Source organism: Lepidochelys olivacea (assembly GCF_965140295.1).
Source record: "Lepidochelys olivacea isolate rLepOli2 genome assembly, chromosome: 2".
Lineage (NCBI taxonomy): Eukaryota > Metazoa > Chordata > Testudines > Cheloniidae > Lepidochelys > Lepidochelys olivacea.
In genome coordinates, this window is record NC_140412.1 from 155,020,092 (window position 1) to 155,041,362 (window position 21,271).

At 39.6% G+C, this 21,271-nt stretch overlaps 1 protein-coding gene across 2 annotated transcripts in view; it reads left to right on the plus strand.

The window, feature by feature from the left end:
- The window catches only part of EXOC3 (exocyst complex component 3), a 35,811-nt gene extending 15,575 nt beyond the window's left edge, over window positions 1–20,236 (plus strand). Inside the window, exons 5-13 of one of the 2 annotated variants that reach the window (XM_084619046.1) lie at window positions 4,986–5,103; window positions 6,473–6,598; window positions 10,017–10,117; window positions 10,643–10,753; window positions 12,459–12,609; window positions 14,061–14,183; window positions 15,994–16,155; window positions 18,926–19,053; window positions 19,549–20,234. In XM_084619046.1, the coding sequence (XP_084475172.1) occupies window positions 4,986–5,103; window positions 6,473–6,598; window positions 10,017–10,117; window positions 10,643–10,753; window positions 12,459–12,609; window positions 14,061–14,183; window positions 15,994–16,155; window positions 18,926–19,053; window positions 19,549–19,720 (1,192 nt within the window). In that variant the 3' untranslated portion in view covers window positions 19,721–20,234. Of the gene's footprint in view, window positions 1–4,985; window positions 5,104–6,472; window positions 6,599–10,016; window positions 10,118–10,642; window positions 10,754–12,458; window positions 12,610–14,060; window positions 14,184–15,993; window positions 16,156–18,925; window positions 19,054–19,548 lie in introns of both variants that reach the window. The other variant, XM_084619047.1, reaches the window with a different exon arrangement.
- Window positions 20,237–21,271: the final 1,035 nt, after the last annotated feature.

A 21,271-nucleotide genomic window follows, 5' to 3' on the forward strand; every position in this document is an offset into this window, starting at 1 on the left:
GGAAAAAAAGAACGATGAACAGGAGATATTCATACTCTTCCTAACTAGAAAAAGTTTCTAAGTTAATGTCCTGCTTCCTGTCTACTCTAGTAGTTTATTTGAATGTAAAGAAATGCTAAAGAGGGCACCTGTGCGTGCTCTAAGCAACTTGGGTGTAACTTAAAAATAAATGGAACAGATTTCAACATTAGCTGCCAGTGATCATGGTTAGAAATGGAAAATTTTTCTCCACTGAAGATGAATTTAGAGACCTCACAAAGGTCATGTATAGTGCTCATATGAAATTTGGGAGACAAAGGAATTCTAAAATAGTCAAGTTTTATTTTGCTTTCCCAAAATTTGGCTCAGAAGCTGTCTTTGAATTGAATCTATGTCTAATAGCTGAGTAGAGGAGAAATTAAGTGAGGCTTGGAGTGAATTAAAAGGCTTAAATTGCTTCCTCTCAAATAAATATTTAATTCTGATAGATTATCTGACTTTTACAACGGTCTTTTAAGGAGTTGAGATCCTTGGAGTCCTGGTGCTATTTCCTTATACAGCCAAACAAACTGCTATACAGAAAGTGTCCTAGAAATACTTTACATGACTGCATTAAAGTCATGGCCTAAATCCAAATTTGTATTTTAGCAGACGCTAATAAGCTGCTGACGTTAAAAATGGAGGGAGGAGAGTCAGCCATGAGATCTAGGGGCAATGCCAGACTCTGAAGCCCAGCCACCTTCAGACACAACTGTTAGAAATCTGATTTTACCACCTGAGTGATATCTTTGCCCATGTTACAGTAGAGTTAGTTGGTGATGGCATAAATGGATGGGATTGACTCTCGCCCACCTAAGAGCCTTGTGACTGGTGAGGGTGGGGAAGTATTAACACAGTACCTTCCTCCTAATATTCTGGGTACTGCAAGGGGAAAGAGAAGTCTCTTGTGGAGAGGAAGAATGATCTTTTGGTTAAGGACTAGGACATAGAAGGTGTGGCCTCTATTATTAGCTCTGCTATAGGCTTGCTTTGTTTGACCTTGGGTGAGTCACTTAATTTCTCTGTGCCTCAGTTCTTCATCTGTAAAATGAAGATGATGTGGGTTCCCTGAGGCTAGAAGTATTCAGGAACTGCAATGATAGTGCCACAGAATAACCTAAATAAACAAACTCCCCTCTACCAGTCTGTTTTTGGGTCCACTTCTCCCATGAATAACACCCAGTGAACCGCAGCAAACAGAATGGAATTCAGGAGTCCGAATTGCAGCTGTGAAACTGACAAGTTTTGTGAATTTTACTCCGCTGCTGTTTGGGAAACTGTCACCCTGCCTCAGTGGGTCACAGCTGAGAATATCAGATTCCGGACAAACTGCTGAGAAATGGGGCAGACTCACCCCAAAACTGGTAGTTATTCTTCCATAGGATATACCAAGCCGGTAACAAAAGTAAACTTCTATCTCGCCACACAGGTTAACAAGAAGTCAGAAATGCAGTCTCCTTAGGTATCCCAGCCCTTGTTTCACCATGCATACACTAGACTTTATGGTGAGTGGTTATTTAAAAACAATTTCATCAAAAAAAGGGTTTTTCTAATCCCAAGAAATAGCCACATAGCCAGGTAAATAAATAACTCAGATCTTACCCAATAATCATGCTGTTGCCAATCCTTTAAGTATCTAATATCTAAAGGTTTATTTATAAGAAAAAAGAAATAGGAGAGAGTTCAGATGGTTGTGGAAAACAAATACTGCATTCATTGCAAAGTTCTTGTATCAGGCTTGAAGCAGTGATGGCATAAACTGCTGGCTTGTAAAGTCTCTGGTAACTTCCAAAAGATTGGAAGGCCCTCAGTCCATTGATTGGAATGCGCCTTTTATTATAATTTCACAGATCAAAGTATGAAAGAGGCAAAATGGAGATGCTTCCAGGGTCTTTTATATCTTCACCCATGTGGAGGGGATGCTCTCAGTCTTAGTTTGTGGAAAATTACAGGCACAAGATGGAGTCTAGGGTATATGAGTTAGTCCCTTGCATAAATGGATGACTCATAGGAGCAGCCATTAACTGTACTGTGGCTAACGTGTCCACAGGAAGGCTAACCAGGCCGGGACAAGCTTCTTCTATGGCCTACTGTGTTCTTTAATCGGGCCATCAACTTGAATAGTTCATTCACAATGTGCTGGCCAGACTGGATGTAAATTACCTTGTGGTGTTACCCCAAGAGCAAATACATTTGAAATACCAGTACATAGTCAATATTCATAACTTTAGATACAGAGACGATACTTGTATACAAACAGGATAATCATATTTGATAGATTGTGACTTTTCCACTGGTACCTTACATGACATAATTTGTAAAATATTTGTTGCAATTGTCTAACAGTGGCAATATTAAGGATCTAAATGATCGTGTTTCAATCATATAGTGTCACAGAAACCTCTGGATGGCAGCAGAGGCACTGGATTAGTGCTTAGATACCAACATGTTAAGCTTCTTAAAAATACCTCAGGCAAACTGCCTGCATGCTCAGGAAGACGTCACGGCATAGATTATATTTGGAATGTTATTTTTGCAACAGTAAGGGCTAGGAACATTTTAAAATTTATTATAGTAGCACCCAGAGATCTCAGTTGGGACTGGATAATGCACACAAGCAGAAAAGAGACAATTCCTGTTCTGAAAGGATGTTTTTCTGCAGAAATTGATGGCCTAAGCACTTGGCATGGAAAATTTCCAATTTATCATTGGTGAGTAGTTTTTTTAGCTGTAGTGTTAAGCTGTATCTACACTGGCAATGTAAATAACGTTTTAAAAAAGTAAACATTTATCCGTTAGGCTCCACTGCTGCCCCAGCGTGCCTAGGGGCCGAGCTGCTGGCCTCCGGGACCCATGACGGGAGGGGCCAGGACCCATGTGGGAGGAGGGCAGGGATCCTGGGAGCGGAGTCCCGCAGCAGAGTTTAAATGTTAACTGGAATACCTTACCAATAAGACTGATGCTTATCAGTTAACCAGTTAACATTTTACATCCCTAATCTACACTACAAGCACTACAGCACAACAGCTGCAGTGCTTCAGCTACATTGCTGTAGTGTAGACACTTAATACAGTGAAGGAAAGGGTTTTTCTGTCACATTAGTCGATCGCCCCCTTGAGAGGTGGTAGCTAGATTGACGGAAGAATTGACCTAGCATGTCTACACCAGGATTTAGGTCAGCTTAACTATGTCTCTCAGGGGTGTGAATTTTGCACACCCCCAAGTGTCATGGCTTGGCTGGCCTAAGTTTTAGGTGTAAACCAGACCTAAGACATATCTAGGAGCTACTGGAAGTGATAGTGGTGATTTGGTAGTTGGCACTCTTCCCTCTGAGTTGATATTGAGCCAATTCCCTAGAATGGTGCTATGAAGCATTCTGTTTCTTGAAGTGCCATGTTTTTGGATGAAACCTAAAAGTAAAGTCCTGGTCACTAGCCTGTTTCTTAAGAGCAGGGGTAGAATGTATGTATCCTGGCCAATCTCCAACTATAGTAATTACACTTTGCCCATGTAAATTAGTCCCTACAGTTTCAATTGCATAAAGAAGTTTTTCACTTCCCCTCTCTGAACTCTTGCACAGTGTTGCTGTTGCAGAGTGCTGTTGGAGCGGAAATGTTTCACTTCAGAGATGGCTGCAATTCAGTAGTGAGCAAAGTGATCTCCAGAGTTTCAGTATATCACTTCAAATTTGTAAATTATCTTGCTGATATCATGCTCGGTAAAATGGACATTGTTTATGAGGAAAGCTCCTCCTAGCTCAGTGTTGGATATATGTGAACTAGAAGATCAGTGAGGTGGAACTGGAAACGGGGATTGGTGGCTATCTTCAGAAAAGTGAAGTAGAAATAATATAAAATAGATTTTAAGATTATATTAAATATATTTATTACTCTCATTTATGTTTGCATTTTAGGAATTTTTATTTCCTTAATTTTGATTACATAATTTTTTTCATTTACAATTTACAAAACACTGTAAAAAGTTTCTTTCCAGATATTGGAACCATCCATTTCATAATTGTAATAAAACAATTATGAAAGTGTGTGCTTTCCTTGGATATCTCCATTTTGGGGTTTGGAAGATGAAGGGCTGTTGCTACTATCTTATGCTTTGGTTTTAATCACGTACAAATGCACATTTTTGTCATCTTGCTTTAATATCTTTATAGTAATATTTTAAATTCAGATGAGTTTAATTTTTGTTTTTGCCCTTGCTAAATTGCATAAACGTTAGGATTGCCCTGCTTTCTTCCTCCTACAAAAAAGGTGACCTCTTCATCATGACTACAGCATATAGTACCACTATTGTACTGAACATTTGAGCTATATTTCTAGTTCTGTAACAATGTGTATACATACTGTCTCCTCTTTTATATTTATTGTATACTTTTAAAGAACTATGGTGTTATTGTATGGCTGCTTAAAAGAAACTAGGGAATGATCGGTATCGATGACTGTGGATATGTTGATCATTATTGACTCCTTCCTTTCTGATGATAGGCTTCTGTACTTAAAGCTCTGATTATGTTTAATTGTTTACACTGACATTCCCCCAAAATTTTAGAATGTATATGTTCTGTGTCTGCAGTGTCTGTGTCAGAAATCCATAGTCAGCACAACAATTTAGTTTTTATGTATAAAATTGAGTGATTGCTCATTAGTAACTTTAAGTTCTAGATAAAAAATAATTTAGAAATGGATATAGGGATAAAATTTCTATATTAAAAATATATCTACGTAAATGAGTTAGTACTTTAAGTATTTTTGGTTAGCCAAATAGTAGTTCTGGTTTTGAGGTTTCTTTGTACTTTCAATTAATTTATTTCCTGGGTTGTTTAAGAATTTTCAGAGACTTGTAAATAATGGAAGCTCACCTGTTGAAGTCGTATCAGAACGGTTTCAAATTTCTATAACTTCTTTTCTTTCTTCATTTGCAATTTATGGCTTTGTTTTATTTTTTCAATTCAGTACAGAGATGATGGGGAATTCCGAACTGGCCCCAGAAGTGGATGTAAATTCTCTAAATCCTTTAATTTCACAAAATGCGGTAGACCAGCTTCTTAGCAAGTACATGTCGACACTTACTGTAAGTAGCAGTAAACTTCTGGACTCCTTCAAATAAAAATAAGACACGTTGTGTTTGTACCTAAATTCTTAAAATGCTGTTTCATCAGAGGAAAAACTTGTGACTTTTTCTTAAACTTTAATTGGGTGTAATGAATTTTGTGAACTTCATATACATGAGCATTTGGCTTTGAACAGTTAATCAAATGATTTCATGGCTACATTTCAATAAAACACAAAGGATTATTTATGCTGTGTAGAAGTTATCAGCCATGAGACGTGGCCACTGTGGTGTTTTGTAATTTAACGACTCCTAAATTCACATAAATGGTTAGATTACATATAGAGGGCTGTCAATTAATTGCAGTTAATACATGCAATTAACACAAAACAAATTAATTAGATTTTAAAAAATAAGTGCAATTAATGACAGTTTTAATCACACTGTTAAACAATAATAGAATACAAATTTAAATTGGTATTCTAAATATTTTTGGATGTTTTTCTACATTTTCAAATACATTGATTTCAGTTACAACACAGAATACAAAGTGTAAAGTGCTCACTTTATATTATTATTTTTTATTATAAATATTAGCACTGTGGAAAAAGATGAAGAAAAGAAATAGTATTTTTCAGTTCCCCTCATACAAGTTCATTCAGTCCTACTTCTTGTTCAGCCAATCACTAAGACTAACAAGTTTGTTTAGATTTACGGGAGATAATGCTGCCCACTTCTTATTTACAATATCACCTGAAAGTGAGAACAGCCATTTGCATGGCACTGTTGTAGCTGGTGTTGCAGGTATTAATGTGCCAGATATGCTAAACAGTCACATGCCCCTTCGTGCTTCAGCTTGTAGGCTCTAATGTATTATGGTTTTGAGTGAAGTTATGTTAAAAGAAAAAATCTACATTTGTTGCACTTTTGTGATAAAGAGATTGCACTGCAATTACTTGTATGAGGTGAATGAAAAATACTATTTCTTTTGTTGATCTTTTTTACAGTGCAAATCTTTTGAAACTTGTTAGTGTTAGCTCTTATATATAATGTTCTATTTCTTTTTGAATTTTGGAGATCTCCCATCCAAATACTGGCCAATTTTGATTTAGTTTAGTTGGAATCTTGTGAGATTGTAGTCTGAAGTTGTATTGATCTTTTTGTACATAATCCGTGTGAATCTCAATTTTGTATATGGCACCTCAATACTGCAGTGATTGTTGTAACAGTAGCCATGAGAGTGAGTGAAAACTGATTTTCCTTATTAGTTTAATTATGAAAAGGGATATTTGTCTAAAGGCCATGGTGGGTTTTTTTTCCTATTCTGATCCCAAGTAATTTTGTCTTTGCTTTTTCCTGTTTCTTTTTAATCTAATTTTATTTATTGCAGTCCAACATCATTGGTTGGCTACGAAAAGCATTGGAGACAGATAAAAAAGACTGGATAAAAGAAACTGAGCCAGAAGCAGATCAAGATGGGTACTATCAGACTACACTCCCAGCTATTGTTTTTCAGGTATGAGTTAATTTAAAAAATTTCCCTGCTTGTTTTTTTTTAACACTAGAAAGTCAGGGTTTGTCAATTGTGGAAGAGTACGACTGACTGGCAAACTAGTAGGTTCATGACATCAGTGAGACGAAGAATGTGAAACCTGAATGAAAAGGGAAATTATTCTTATTCAGACAGTTTAAAACTGTTCATTTGGGCGTTTTTTGTTAGCATTTCTATGCTAACACCTGTTTAACTAATAGTCTGTTTATATTAGAGAAATTTGCACTGAAGTAACTACTCATATATCTACTTCTGTTTAAACTCCTAATGTGGATTCTCTACACTGGGGAGGGCAAACTTTTTGGCCTGAGGGCCACATCTGGGAATAGAAATTGTATTGCGGGCCATGAATACTCACAAAATTGGGGTTGGGGTGTGGGAGGGGGCGAGGGCTCTGGTTGGGGGTGCAGGCTCTGGGGTAGGGCCAGAAATGAGGAGTTCAGGGTACAGGAGAGGGCTCCAGGCCGGGGGGGGGAGTAGGGTGTGGGTGGGGTGGGGTAAGGGCTCTAGCTGGGGGGTGCAGATTCTGTGGTGGGGCAGGGGATGAGGCGTTTGGGGTGCAGGAGGTTGTTCTGGGCTGGGACTGAGGGGTCTAGAGGGCAGGAGGGGAATCATGGCTGGGGCAGGGGTTAAGGTGCAGGAAGAGGCTTAGAGGTGCAGGCTCTGGGCGGCACTTACCTCAAGCAGCTCCTGGAAGCAGTGGCCATGTCTCCACTCCAGTTCCTATGCGGAGACATGGCCGGGCAGCTCTGCGCACTGCCCCGTCCACAGGCACCACCCTTGCAACTCCCATTGGTCGCAGTTCCCGGCCAATGGGAGCTGTGGGGGCGGCACTTGGGGTGGGGGCAGTGTGCAGAGTGGAGCCCCCTGGCTGCCCCTACACGTAGGAGCTGGAGTGGGGCCATGCCGCTGCTTCTGGGAGCTGCGTGGAGTGGCCCCTGACCCTGCTCCCTGGCTGGAGCGCTGGAGCAGGGCAAGCCCCAGACCCCGCTCCCCAGCAGGAGCTCAAGGGCTGGCTTAAAACGGCTGGCGGGCCAGATCCGGCCCACGGGCCATAGTTTGCCCACCCCTGCTCTACACTGATGCAAAACTACCCATGTAACTTACTTCAGGAAGCAACTGGAGTAATCATACTGGTACAGTGCATCAGTATTAGAAGTTTACACCAGGATAGCTACACCAGTGCAAATTTCCTAATGTAGATAGGCCCTAAAACACTTGGGAGGAAAAGCGCTCTCTGAAGGATCCAAAAACCTCACCCTTTAAATGCTACTTCAGTTAAGAGCTCCCACCAATCCACATGTGAATCATCAAAGAAGTCCTTCAGCAAAAATAGGGAAGACAGGTCTTGATGTTCCTAAGATTAAAAAAGTAGAAACAACCTCCCTTTTGTGTGTGTTTGAGCCTTTCAAACATTCTTTATAAATCATAAAAAGTAGTCACAAACCCATTTTTTTTAATTTTGCAGGTTATCTTTAAAAGTAGTTGGCAAATATCTTAAGGGAACAGATGAGTTTCTTTTCCCAGTCTCTCATATGTTCCCCACCTTGTCTCCATGACCTCATCTACACTAAGGTTTTCATCAAATTTATCCACACTTGTACTAGCACCAGTTCTGGTTATGGGTTCTGAACAAGGCTAGATGACAAATAGTTAAAATGCGGGTGACTGATCTACACTAGCACTACAACCATTAACCGCATCGGTGGAGCAGCTCCACTACTAATGGAACAATGAAAGTCTTTCAGAAACTTGCCAGCATAAAGGTAGCCTGTATATCCTCTCAAGTTCTCATTTATTTCCCTTCTCTTTTTCATCTGTATGTCTTCTCCCCATTCCCTTCCCACTCATCCCCCACAATTTTTAGAGCACCTTCAGCTTGTGCCCAGTTGTGAGCATTCTTCTGATACCAAGTTATCTCTTGCATATGCAGGAATAGGTAGAATCATAGAATATTAGGGTTGGAAGAGACCTCAGGAGGTCATCTAGTCCAACCCCCTGTTCAAAGCAGGACCAACACCAACTAAATCATCCCAGCCGGAGCTCTGTCAAGCTGGGCCTTTAAAACCTCTAAGGATGGACATTCCACCACCTCCCTAGGTAACCCATTCCTGTGCTTCACCACCCTCCTAGTGAAATAGTGTTTCCTAATATCCAACCTAGACCTCCCCCACTGCAACTTGAAACCATTGCTTCTTGTTCTGTCATCTGCCACCACTGAGAACAGCCGAGCTCTATCCTCTTTGGAACCCCGCCTTCAGGTAGTTGAAGGCTGCTATCAAATCCCCCATCACTCTTCTGCAGACTAAATAACCTCAGCTCCCTCAGCCTCTCCTTGTAAGTCATGTGCCCCGGCCCCCTAATCATTTTTGTTGCCCTCCGCAAGACTCTATCCAAATTGTCCACATCCCTTCTGTAGTGGGGGGGACCAAAACTGGACGCAATACTCCAGGTATGGCCTTACCAGTGCAGAACAGAGGGGAATAATCACTTCCCTTGATCTGCTGGCAATGCTCCTACTAATATAGCCCAATATGCCGCTGGCCTTCTTAGCAACGAGGGCACACTGCTGACTCGTATCCAGCTTCTCGTCCACTGTAATCCCCAGGTCCTTTTCTGCAGAACTGCTGCTTAGCCAGTCGGTCCCCAGCCTATACCAGTGCAGGACTCTGCACTTGTCCTTGTTGAACCTCATCAGATTTCTTTTGGCCCAATCCTCCAATTTGTCTAGGTCACTCTGGACCCTATCCCTACCCTCCAGCATATCTACCTCTTCCTCCCAGTTTAGTGTCATCTGTGAACTTGCTGAAGGTGCAATTAATCCCATCATCCAGATCATTGAAAAAGATGTTGACCAAAACCAGCCCCAGGACCAACCCCTGGGGCACTCCACTTGATACCAGTTGCCAACTAGACATCGAGCCGTTGATCACTACCCGTTGAGCCCGACAATCTAGCCAGCTTTCCATCCATTTTATAGTCCATTCATCCAATCCATACTTTTTTAACTTGCTGGCAAGAATACTGTGGGAAATGGTGCAGGAGCTGACTTAAAGACATTGGTCCACCATGAAGAGCAAATCAGCATTGATTTGGAGATGTGGGGATGCTTCCCCACGTGGAAAATATCTGACTGCCTCTCAGTACCATTTAAAAAAATCAGACGTGGATGCCTGGCAAGAAGTTACCTATTAAATTCGTGGCAATTGCTATTTTGTGGATTAGCCAGGAGAGATTTAATGAAAAAAAAAAAATGCAGGGGATTTCATCTCCAAATAGCAGTTTACATCTCCAAACAGCATTTTGTAGGGAATCCTGCCATGTTTGTGTCGCTATTACAGCTATTGGTCTATCTTTATAACTAACCTATTTCTCATTTTAGATGTTTGAGCAGAATCTTCAGGTGGCTGCTCAGATAAGTGAAGATTTGAAAATGAAGGTACTGCTTCTCTGTCTTCAACAAATGAATTCATTCCTGACAAGGTAAAGAAAAAAAAAAGTACTCCTGGAGTCTCTTAATCCTCCCTCTCTCTGTGTCCCATACTCCTACCTTTGCTTCCTTGTACATGCTTCCCTATTCCCTGGTCCCCGTTCTCTCCCAGATATGCTACCTTGTCCTTTTTCCACTGGACATGGTACCTTGCTGCCTTTTTTCCTTCTCCACTCCCCCTGGAAATTTTGTTCTGTTGGTGACTGGCAGCTCCAATCCCACTGGCGGTCAAGTTCTTGAGATCAGCTCCTGACTCTATATCTTCTGCAATACAGCAATGGTTCCGAATAGAGGCAGCTAGGTAGGCACATCCTTCTTGTACTCAGCTGATTTTTAAAGTCTTGCCATGGAAATCCTAGAGACCTGTGGAATCAGGTGGAAACAGAGGAGATCCAATACTATGTGATCAACCAGCTTTCCACAAAACACCTGTAAATGTTCCTCAGGCTATCAGTAGGCATTTGGCTTAGGATTGTGTAGCTTTTCGTGTATTTAATACCTCTTTGGGTTTTCTGCAGGTACAAAGAAGAAGCCCAATTATATAAAGAGGAGCACCTAAAAAATCGTCAGCATCCTCAGTGCTATGTTCAATATATGATTGCAGTAATCAACAACTGTCAGACCTTTAAGTAAGTTTGCACATTTATACGATATTGTAAAAAAATCCATATTTATTTATCTGAATTTATAATGCATATAAGAAACCTAGATTGAAGGCCCCTCTTGGAGAATGCCCTTCCAGCTGTTCCTTCTTTTTTATACCAAGGGGGCTTCAGCTCAAGTATCTCACCTGACAGCAGGGGGAAAAAGGCAGGTCCCAATCCATTTAAGGTGACACCAAAACTGGCCACTGAGCAAAAGCAGCTCAGGCTAATCAAGCTGTCCACCACTCAAAATAAAACCACCAACTAAGACATTGCAGAGTTTTGGAAAGAAAAATAACTTTTTTTTTTTTTGCCTCTCTGAGCCATGGCATGAGAATTTAAAGAAATCTTTATCAAATCGCTTTAGCCCATGGCTTCTGCCACGGGCACTCTAGCCGTTTTGCCTTATGCTTGATCTGTCATAACTCATCTGTAAACCACTGTGACCTGTGTAGGCAAAGCTGGAGAAAAGGGTCTGTAGAGACCACTGTAATGATTGAGGATAAATTATTATTATAAAATCTTACCAAATGCTTGATAGGTTGATCTGGAAGAGGACCAATATAATCTCTCATGATCTTTTGGTAGTACTGTGGATTCATTACATTTTGAAGACAATCAAATCATATCCCTTGTTCTGACAGGATAAGAATGCCCCAATCTCAAAATGTAGAAGATAATGGTTCATGAGGAGGACCTAATTTCCAACTTTCTAACCTCCAGTTTTGGCCCAAATATTATATAAAAAGTGTGATCAACCATGTGAATGGAGCCCGTAACCATCTTTAATGGGCCTGTGGTGGTCAGTGCCATGAAAACCTGAGATGATTCTAAGAATTCTTGATGGATTTTTTCAGTCAATGAGCACTATCAGCCTCGTTTCTTCCAAGATTGCTATAGTGAAGAATTTTATTAGATCACACAGGGATTTTGAAATACAAGAGGGAAGTTACAACTTAACTCCAGCCTGGGACTTGCATCAACAATTAAAGATGACTATCCTTTGTTCAGTTCAGTTTTGGGGTAGGAGACCTTCAACTTTTCAGAGTGGATGCAAAAAGAATTATGTTCCCTCTCTATCAATCCCCCTTTTGTTCATGCTGTATTAAATACCAGCCCAGTACCAACTGTTCCCAAATCAGTCCAGCTATAATGAAATTTCGGTAATATACACAGAAGAGGAGCCCTCCTCTTTAATTAAATCATGAAGAGTTGACGTTTTAACGACCAATCTTGCATTTAACAGCATACTTCTAAGACTGGAATCTCTTCTGACATCCCAGCTTCTTGAGAACTGACTCTAGGCCAAAATAATGCAAAAGAGATTGAATATCTAAACGTTGGTGCCAATACCATGTTTTTTCTTGCCTGGTATCCCACCTGCCCATTACTTCAGAGATCAAGGGACTCAAACCCTCACATCCATTCCTTTGGCCCTCCAGACCTCTATATCTGAAGAAAAGTAGTCACACATGCACAGTGGCACTCTAAGGTAGTCATTAAAGGGACATAGCCGGGTGCTGGAATAAAGACCTAGAGGGCAGGCTTCAAAGGCCATTCATCCTCCCAAACCAACACCACCCAATGTGTAATTCATTCATACACATGCACTCACAAACACAATTTAATAACAGTGTACTAGTACGTACATGTCAGACTGGATGCTGAAAAATTTTCTTGTTTATCACAGAGAATCTATAATCAGTTTGAAAAGGAAATATTTGAAAAATGAAATGGAAGAGGGAATGTCAAGCAGCCATGCAAACATGGATGTAATTTTAGACACCATTGCCAAGGAAGGATGCTCTAGCCTGCTAGATGAAGTCTTCATGGATTTAGAGGTTGGAACTTTTTTTCCTCCAAAAAGAGCCTTTTTTATTATGAAATTCAGGAATAAGGACGTTAATTAAGAAGCTATCTTGGCTGCTAGTGAGGTCGTTTTTGTATTGCATAATGGCAATATGTCAACAAACTTACCAGTGCAGGGCAATAATATATGTAGTATGTTGTGTAAAAATTGACTTGCGTACACTTCACACCAATGATTTGAGTAGGCAGTGTGTGTCTAGCATATACTAAGTATATTGTGCTGACGTAACATTTGAGTATCCAAAGTTGTAGGGAAAATAAAGGCTAATATATTGCATTATTTGGGAAATAACTTAAGATCATGTAATGAGAGTGTATCAAGCACATGTTGAAAGGGGAAGAGTTAAGGTTGTGCCTGCAACCTTAACAGTGGCATTTCCTAACTTTTTGGTTCTGAAACATGCAACTTTAACATGGTTTCTTGTATGGCATTTCCCTTGGAACGTGGTGGGTTTTTTAAAGAAAAAAGTGGGGGAGAATAAAAAGGAGTCGACTCCTCTAGGGCTTAGTAGCTCTGCTGCTTTGAAACAAACTAGCAATAGCACTTTTGAATTCCATATTCTGTAAGTGTTTGACCACAAGCCATATCCATGCACCATGGAAGGTTCACAGAAAACTTTTTTCTTATGAACCTTAGGAGCTGCTCAGCTCCAGTTACTTATTTATCAAGAAGTATATGGGAAAAAGGAACAAAATCCTTCCATTCTAGCGATTGTCCTTAGAATTCCCCAGACATGCCCCTTGCCCCGACTTCTTAACTCCTTGTGCAGACACTCACATTGTTCATATGAGATATAAAATTCAATATTTTATAAAGAATATTCTTAGAGAGGGAAATGAGGAATTAAGACTTAAGAGGCAAATAAAGTAAGTGGGGAGAGGTAATGGGGAGACACAGACATTTAGGCCACCAGTTTTGGTGTGGACTTGTGGAGTTCTGGGGGAAGTAGCCAGTCAGAGGAGGAATTTGTGGTAGCCGATCATAGCTCATTCGGGAGAGGACAGATAATATTTCAGTATAAGAACAATAACAACTGTTACGTAAGTACCTTTTATCTTGGGCTAATAAACGTTTTGTTCTTTTCACCTCTGAGTTTATTTAGGACAGTATAAAATTGTTACCTTATCCATAGTAAACACCCTTAAACTGTCAATGAACTAACACAAAGCAAACACTAGAGTCAATAGTTGGCTGCTTACTTTAGTTTTTGTATGCTAATATGACAATACTGTCCTTTTTTTACTACCAGTCAGATCTATTTGTATATGTAGTTACTTATTTCATATGAAAGACTTACAAATGGGTCTACATTTGTGGAATCAACTTTACCTGTTGTTTTGAACTTCATTTTAAGATCTGTTGGAAATGAGGGGATAGGCACCGTTCAGAAATTGTTCTGATTAGTTTTCATTGTTTTTTCAGCCACATCTCAATGAGCTGATGACAAAGAAGTGGCTGACTGGATCCAATGCTGTGGACACCATCTGTGTCACTGTAGAGGATTATTTCAATGATTTTGCAAGAATAAAAAAACCCTATAAAAAGGTATTTTGCCTAACATAATTCTCAGGTAATATGCTCTATCAAGTTGGATTAATTTATTGAACATTTTATTAATTCAGAAAATTCAGAAAAATTCAGAAAAAAATAACATTGCTTATTCGTAAAAAACAAATCTATCACAAAAAAATCCTAATTTTCCCATGTCTACTTTGTTCACTCAGACTCCTATTAACTCTTCCTAAGGAAGATTAAGACTAAAGGATTTAGCCCATAAAGTTCACAGGAGTTTAGAATAGCAGTATTTCACTAGATTGCGATCCTCACGCCTGTTTATATCAATCAATAGTTAGATTGATTTTTGGTCTCAATGCTATCGCTGCACTGCTGCAATACATTCTTGGAATTGCATGTTCTGTAAATTCCAGAACCAATATAAAGCAATCAGCCTACCTGAGGGCATAAACCTCAAGCTAAAAGTAGAATTGTTAGAGGCATAATGTCCCAACTCAGCTCCTTTTTTTTCTGTCTGCCAATGGATCTTTGAACTGCTGCTATACTGTAGATCAAACCTACTTTTTATTTTTTAGTTTTTAATATATTGTGCTTGGGCATTTCCCTTTAATCAGTTTAATTTTAATTCAGTTTTGTGTAGTTAAAATAATTTTTATAAGGTTTTCCTCCCAGCTTTCTAAATTATCAACATAAAATGGCTGAAGCTGACATGGGTTTAGGAAAGTTCGCTGAACATAAAATCTGATGCATTCTCTAACAATTTGGAATGATTGGAATAAGGACCTTCTTTCAAATTACATGTAGCTACACCTCCCTTACTTTTCAGGCTCAAAAGACTAGAAGAGACTGGTCAGAGTCCTTCTGAAAAAGGACTTTTAGCCCTAGTGAAGACAATTTTGGCATCTTCACCTTCCATATTTACAGGTTTGGAGGTCTAACACTTAATCATACAACCACTTCTTAAATTAAAAAAAAAAATCAGAAGAAAAAGACAAGTCATTCCTGGAATTAGTCCTAATCCAGGGATCAGCTTACTTTACAAGGATATTTCTGTGACCTTGAACCAAAAATGTTTAGCACAGAGAAGACCTCTGTCTACGTCAGAGCTTAGCATTGGCTTTTCAACACACAGTCTGTACCACCATCTCATTGTAAGGGATTTGGGCCAACACAGCTTTTGACAACCAGCAGACTCTTACTTTTATCTGCTCCCTCAGCACCACCATCTGCCTTTTCATCACTGAAGACGCAGTGTAGTTTACCTCCTTGTCACCGATAGCCTGGAGGACACTGAGTTTATCAGTGTGTGGGAACCTTTGGTAAATGTTTAGGAGAGAACAAGAAGGGTCTGTATCAAGCTTCCTCTTAAGTCTTTCACAGTCATCATTTATCTACACCATTTCTTGGGAGCTTCTGAGCTCCTAAACAGTCCAGATCCATCACCAAAAGCAATTGTATCTCTAATGCCTCAACCTTACCGGTATCTGGCCCTTCCTTCAGCACAGGAGATCTGATTCTTATCTCTGCTACTCCGATGTAAATTTAGAGCAACTCTGTGCAACTCAGTAGCATTTTACTTTGGATTTACATGTGTGTGTCTAAAACCAGATTTTGACCCAAAGACTCTGCAGCTGTTCATAAAGTTCCCCACCAGCAAAAGCAGCTTTTTGAAACTTACAAGAACCTTTCACTGCTGCTGCAGGCACTTGTGAGGGACAGCTACCTTTGGGCCAGTTGTGAGTGCAGAAGTACATTTTTAAAGCCTGATTATACCTCTCTCCAGAAGTGACAGGTAGTTTTTTAAATTAACTGGTACAACTCTAATATTTTTCTTCCTCAGAAAATGACTGTTGAGGCCCATCGTAGAGTGGTTATGGAGTACATCAAGGCTATCATGTTAAAACGTATATCTTTCAAGAATGCAGAAGAGAGAAAAGAAGGTGCAGAAAGAATGATCAAAGAAGCAGACCAGTTCAGGTTTCTGTTTAAAAAATTAGCAGCTGTAAGTATTTGTACTCTCCAATTTTGCTATTAATCTGACAGTTAACAAAGGATCAGATATGTAAATTTGACTTTTCCTAAAGATGTATAGACATTTAATTCTGGGGTAAAACATTGTATGCAAGATGTTCAAACTTGTTAATTGGTCTGAAGAGACTTTTCTGTTTTCTGTTTTAAGTTTTCTGGGGCATTATTGCATCCTTTCTGGAATTCTGAGTATGAATTTAGGCTGTAATGTTGGACTCCTGAATTCAGTTGTGCAGAAGTTTAATATACAAGATGGCTGCAGTATTATGTGTTATTGGACAATTTCTAGTGGTGAAAAATACAAGCTTTCAAGCTTACACAGAACTCTTCTTCAGGTCTGGGAAAGGTACTCAGAGTGTCACAGCTAAAGACAAGATGGGACAGATGAGTTAACACATGATGCAAGAGACCATTCAACGTGAAGTAGGCAGTTAATACCTATACAGTCATAGGACAAAGAATTAGTGGGTTACAGATTATTGTAATGAGCCATAAATCCAGTGTCTTTATTAAGTCCCTAATTTTTGGTATCTAGCAGTTATGAATTTCAGATCCCAAACTCATCTTTTGGACATTTTTGTGCCAGTTTCCTTTGAGGACGAGGACTGAGAGGTCAGATATGGAGTGATTGTTTTGTGAAAAGTGTTTACGAAAGGGTGATAAGATGTTTCTGTCATTAATCACTTTTCTGAGCCACATTTGAGAGCCTCCTGATTGTCTGGTTTCACTCATGTAGTTGTAATTAGGGCATTTAGTGGATTTATGGCTCATTACAAGTGTAGCCCACTAACCCTACTTTGTCTTGTGATGAGCAGTTAACACCTTGAATGGTCTCTTGCAACATGTTAACTCTTTACATTGTATTTAGCTGTGATACTCTGAGGCCAGGTCTACACTACAGACTATATGAATATAACTACATCCCTCAGCAGTGTGAAAAATCCACACCCCGAGCGATGTAGTTATACCGACCTAAGGAAGACAGCGATATGTTGACAGGAGAGTTCCTCCCATTAACATAGCTACCACCTCTTGGGGAGGTGGATTAACTACACTGACAGAAGAAGCTCTCCCATTGGCATAGTAGCATCTTCACTAAAGTGCTGCGGCGGCGCATCTGCACCGGTGCAGCTGCACTGCTGTAGCGCTATACATAAAGACAAACCCTGAGTACCTTTCCCAGACCTGAAGAAGAGCTCTGTGTAAGCTCAAAAACTTGTCTTTCACCAACAGAAGTTGGTCCAATAAAAGATATTCTCTGACCCACCTTGTCTCTAATATCCTGGGACCAACACGGCTTCAACAACACTGCAAACAGAAGCTTGACAGACAATTTCAGGCACTTTGCATGTCAGTGCTGCAAGATGTATTCAGCTATGGAATAATCTTTGAATGCAAGTGGTAAAATACTTAGGACATTTTAAAACAATACTAGACCAAATATTAGAAGTGTACTGTAGGAATCAATCCTGCATCAACACAGAGATGAACTAGATGACCTCTAATAGGCTTTTTCCATCTCTACCTTCTGTAATACACATGGGAGTGACCCTGAACAATTATTTTGAGAGTATCCTGCTGATGACTGAGCTTTGGAAGATGAGAATCCAAGATGCCTAAATAGCATACAGAGTAAAAATTAGCTCCTTGAAAAAAAATGGGGTTCTTGTCAGAGATGAGCCTAGAGGAGCCAACAGAACTGTATTACAGTAGAACCTCAGAGTTACGAACACCTCAGGAATGGAGGTTGTTCGTAACTGAACTGTTCACAACTCTGAACAAAACGTTATGGTTTGTCTTTCAAAAGTTTACAACTGAACATTGACTTAATACAGCTTTGAAACTTTACTATGCAAAACAAAAATGCTTTCTCTTTATTTTTTTTTTAAAAAAAAAAAGGAGTACTTGTGGCACCTTAGAGACTAACCAATTTATCTGAGCATAAGCTTTCATGAGCTACAGCTTACTTCATCGGATGCAATCATCGGTTGCATCTGATGAAGTGAGCTGTAGCTCACGAAAGCTTATGCTCAAATAAATTGGTTAGTCTCTAAGGTGCCACAAGTACTCCTTTTCTTTTTGCGAATACAGACTAACACAGCTGTTACTCTGAAACCTTTATTTTTTTAGAAGTTTACATTTAACACAGTACTGTATGTATTTGCTTTGTGTGTGTGAGTGTGTGTGTGTGTCTGCTGCTGCCTGATTGCATAATTCCAGTTCCAAATGAGGTGTGTGGTTGACTGGTCAATTTGTAACTCTGGTGTTCTTAAGTCTGAGGTTCTACTGTACTTGAAACTGCAGGCCATTCTCTTCAGAGCCATGAATCACTAATATGTGGTGGTGGTCTGTCCTAAAGCAGACAAAAAAGTGTTAATTCCTGAATATAAGGGGGAAAGAAAAGAACATTGGTCTATGAAAGAGTATCCAGCTGAAACTAAATAAATGTTTAGACACTCAGATAACCAGGTGATGGACATGGTACAGATTAGATTAGGCAAACAATATTGATCAAGAAAAACTAAAGTAGCTTGGTCCAAACATATTGGGAAAATTGGAGACCGAGAATGAGGAAAATATCATCTGTTAAGTGGCCTTTTTTTCCTTCCAATTTTACTAATAATTTGTCTGAAATTTCAGCTGAAGTTCTGAAAATAAATAATGCAGTTAGTGTCTGTAACAAAATATTGAGAGTAAAGGTTAAAGAATTTTGTTGCTTATGTTTTTTGTTGTTCAATTTATAGGGATCTGAAGAGGACACTGAAGGGCTTTGTGACATCATTGTAGCCATTGCAGAAGTTATCAAGCTGACTGATCCTTCATTGCTTTATCTGGAAGTCTCAACTTTAGTTAGTAAATACCCAGACATCAGGTAATACCATTCATACTGTGTCTTAGCTTTGAGTTTTAACAGTATTGATTCTTTAACATTAGTTCTAGGCTAAAGAGTAGTCCTGTGCGGGCTATGTATATCTTTTTATTGTTTTTTTCTATTGTATGGTTTAATAACCTTCTTGTGAGATCGATACAATAAAATGCTAATATTTTAACACACATATGCTAGAGTGGTGTGGGTGGATATGTACTCTGACATATCAAAGGAAATATTTTGGGAATATAGAATAAATTTATATTACACAGCATTCATCTCATAGTTTCAAAGTGGGAGGAGAGAATTCTTGACAAAGAAACTGAGAAGTTGACCTGTGAGCACAATATTTGAATGTCTGGAAGCCTTGCTAAGCAAAGGTACTGTGGCACTGAGTCAAAAGATAGAAAATTTGTGATATAACACATTTTGTCAAGTGCTTAATTACTTGTACTAAGGTTTGTACTGACATTTCTGGTTTGTACCTTTGTTTGGCAGGGATGACCACATTGCGGCTTTGCTGACAGTAAGAGGAGATGCCAGCAGGGACATGAAACAGACCATCATTGAAACTCTGGACCAAGGTTCAAGCCAACCAAATCCTAACTATGTGCCAATTTTTAAAGAAATTACAGTTCCTACACTAAGTGTGCCAAAACTTCTTAAGTAACTGACAAGCTAGAGTTCATGTGTCATTTTTGGTATGGGATCAACATATTTGAAATATTCAAAGGCAAATTTGGCAATACCACTTTAAAGGACACTTAATATGATGCTGTTACTTATTGGGTATGAGTTTTTAAAAACTTTTGGTGCGGACAGTTGCAATGAAGATTCTGGAAACAACCAGCTGTAGAAATCACTAGCATGGCTGCTTGAAGAATGAAACTTTCTGATGGCCAGAGTGCTGTGTACTGACCACTTACACATTACAGCCATAGGCACCATCAGCAAATATATTTTCTCACAATTACTTAACCTCCTACTTTATGTATTTACTCTGATGTAAAATTGTTTCAGAAAACAATTATGAAATTCACAAATGTTTGTCTAATAAAATGACTGAAATTTCTAGTACATAATTTGGTTCTAAGATGAATAAATGAAAGAATTTGATACTTGAGGTACAATTTTTCATCCATTTGACTTTCACTTTGTGTGTATTAAGCACTGCCAAATGCCAATTAAATAAAATGTTACAGCTTAAACACTGTATTATTTGCACCTGTATAGATTCACTTTCTCATAACTGTGAAGGTTTAAGTAGAGCAATTTACATCATTGTTTTGTTTTGTTATAATCTAGTAGAGAATCACCCTTGGTAGTTTCTGTAGGTCAAATTTACTGCACACACCAGGAACTCATTGCATATTTCCCCCCATGATGCTCTGTGTACCATTCTTCCATTCCCTGTATTTCAGGAATTCCCTTAATTCCCCCACCCTTTCTGGGTACCCATTTCCCCCATAGCTAGGGCTCTGTGTGCGCCTCCATTTCTCCCTCCATCACATGCCAGGGTCCCTCCACCATCCGGAATTGTGTGCCCCCTGTTCTTTCTTCCTCTGATATTACTGTTGCCTATTCTTTCCTTCCTCCTCCCATTGTAAACCCAGCACTGGCTGCAGCCGCTGAAAGAAACAGCAGAGGTTAAAACACAGAACTGCTGGAATCTCAGGCAGCAGTTAAACAGGTAATTAAGGAGGATGCTGACAATCTGGAAAGGCCAGCCTGCCTCCCATGTGGAGTGTCAACGCCACATCAACCAACTGCAAGACCTGCTACAGTTAGCACAGGGGTTAATGAAGGCAATTTATACTAACCCCCTGGCTGCCGTAACTATGGATTGGTGTGAGGAACATCCACCAGAACATTGGTGTGGGAAAAAGCAGCTCCCCTCTGCACCTCCAAGCTGGGAGGAGATGGAAGCTACACAGAAAGGATGCCCGTTGGCTCCTGTGGTGACCACAGTTACCCAATTTGAAAACATTGGGCAACCCCCCCAGGTAAAACAGGAAAGTAAAGCTCTTACACCAGAGCAGGCTAGAGCCATAGGAAAGCACATGAGCCCTTGTAACCAAGATACAGTGCTTAACTGGCTAGCCAAATTATCTGTTACACTACATTTGACTCAAGATGATGTAATATGTATACTAAGGGAATGTATGTCTAATGATGATTTCGCAGCTCTTCCTTATAATGTATAATTGATGCAAATAATGAA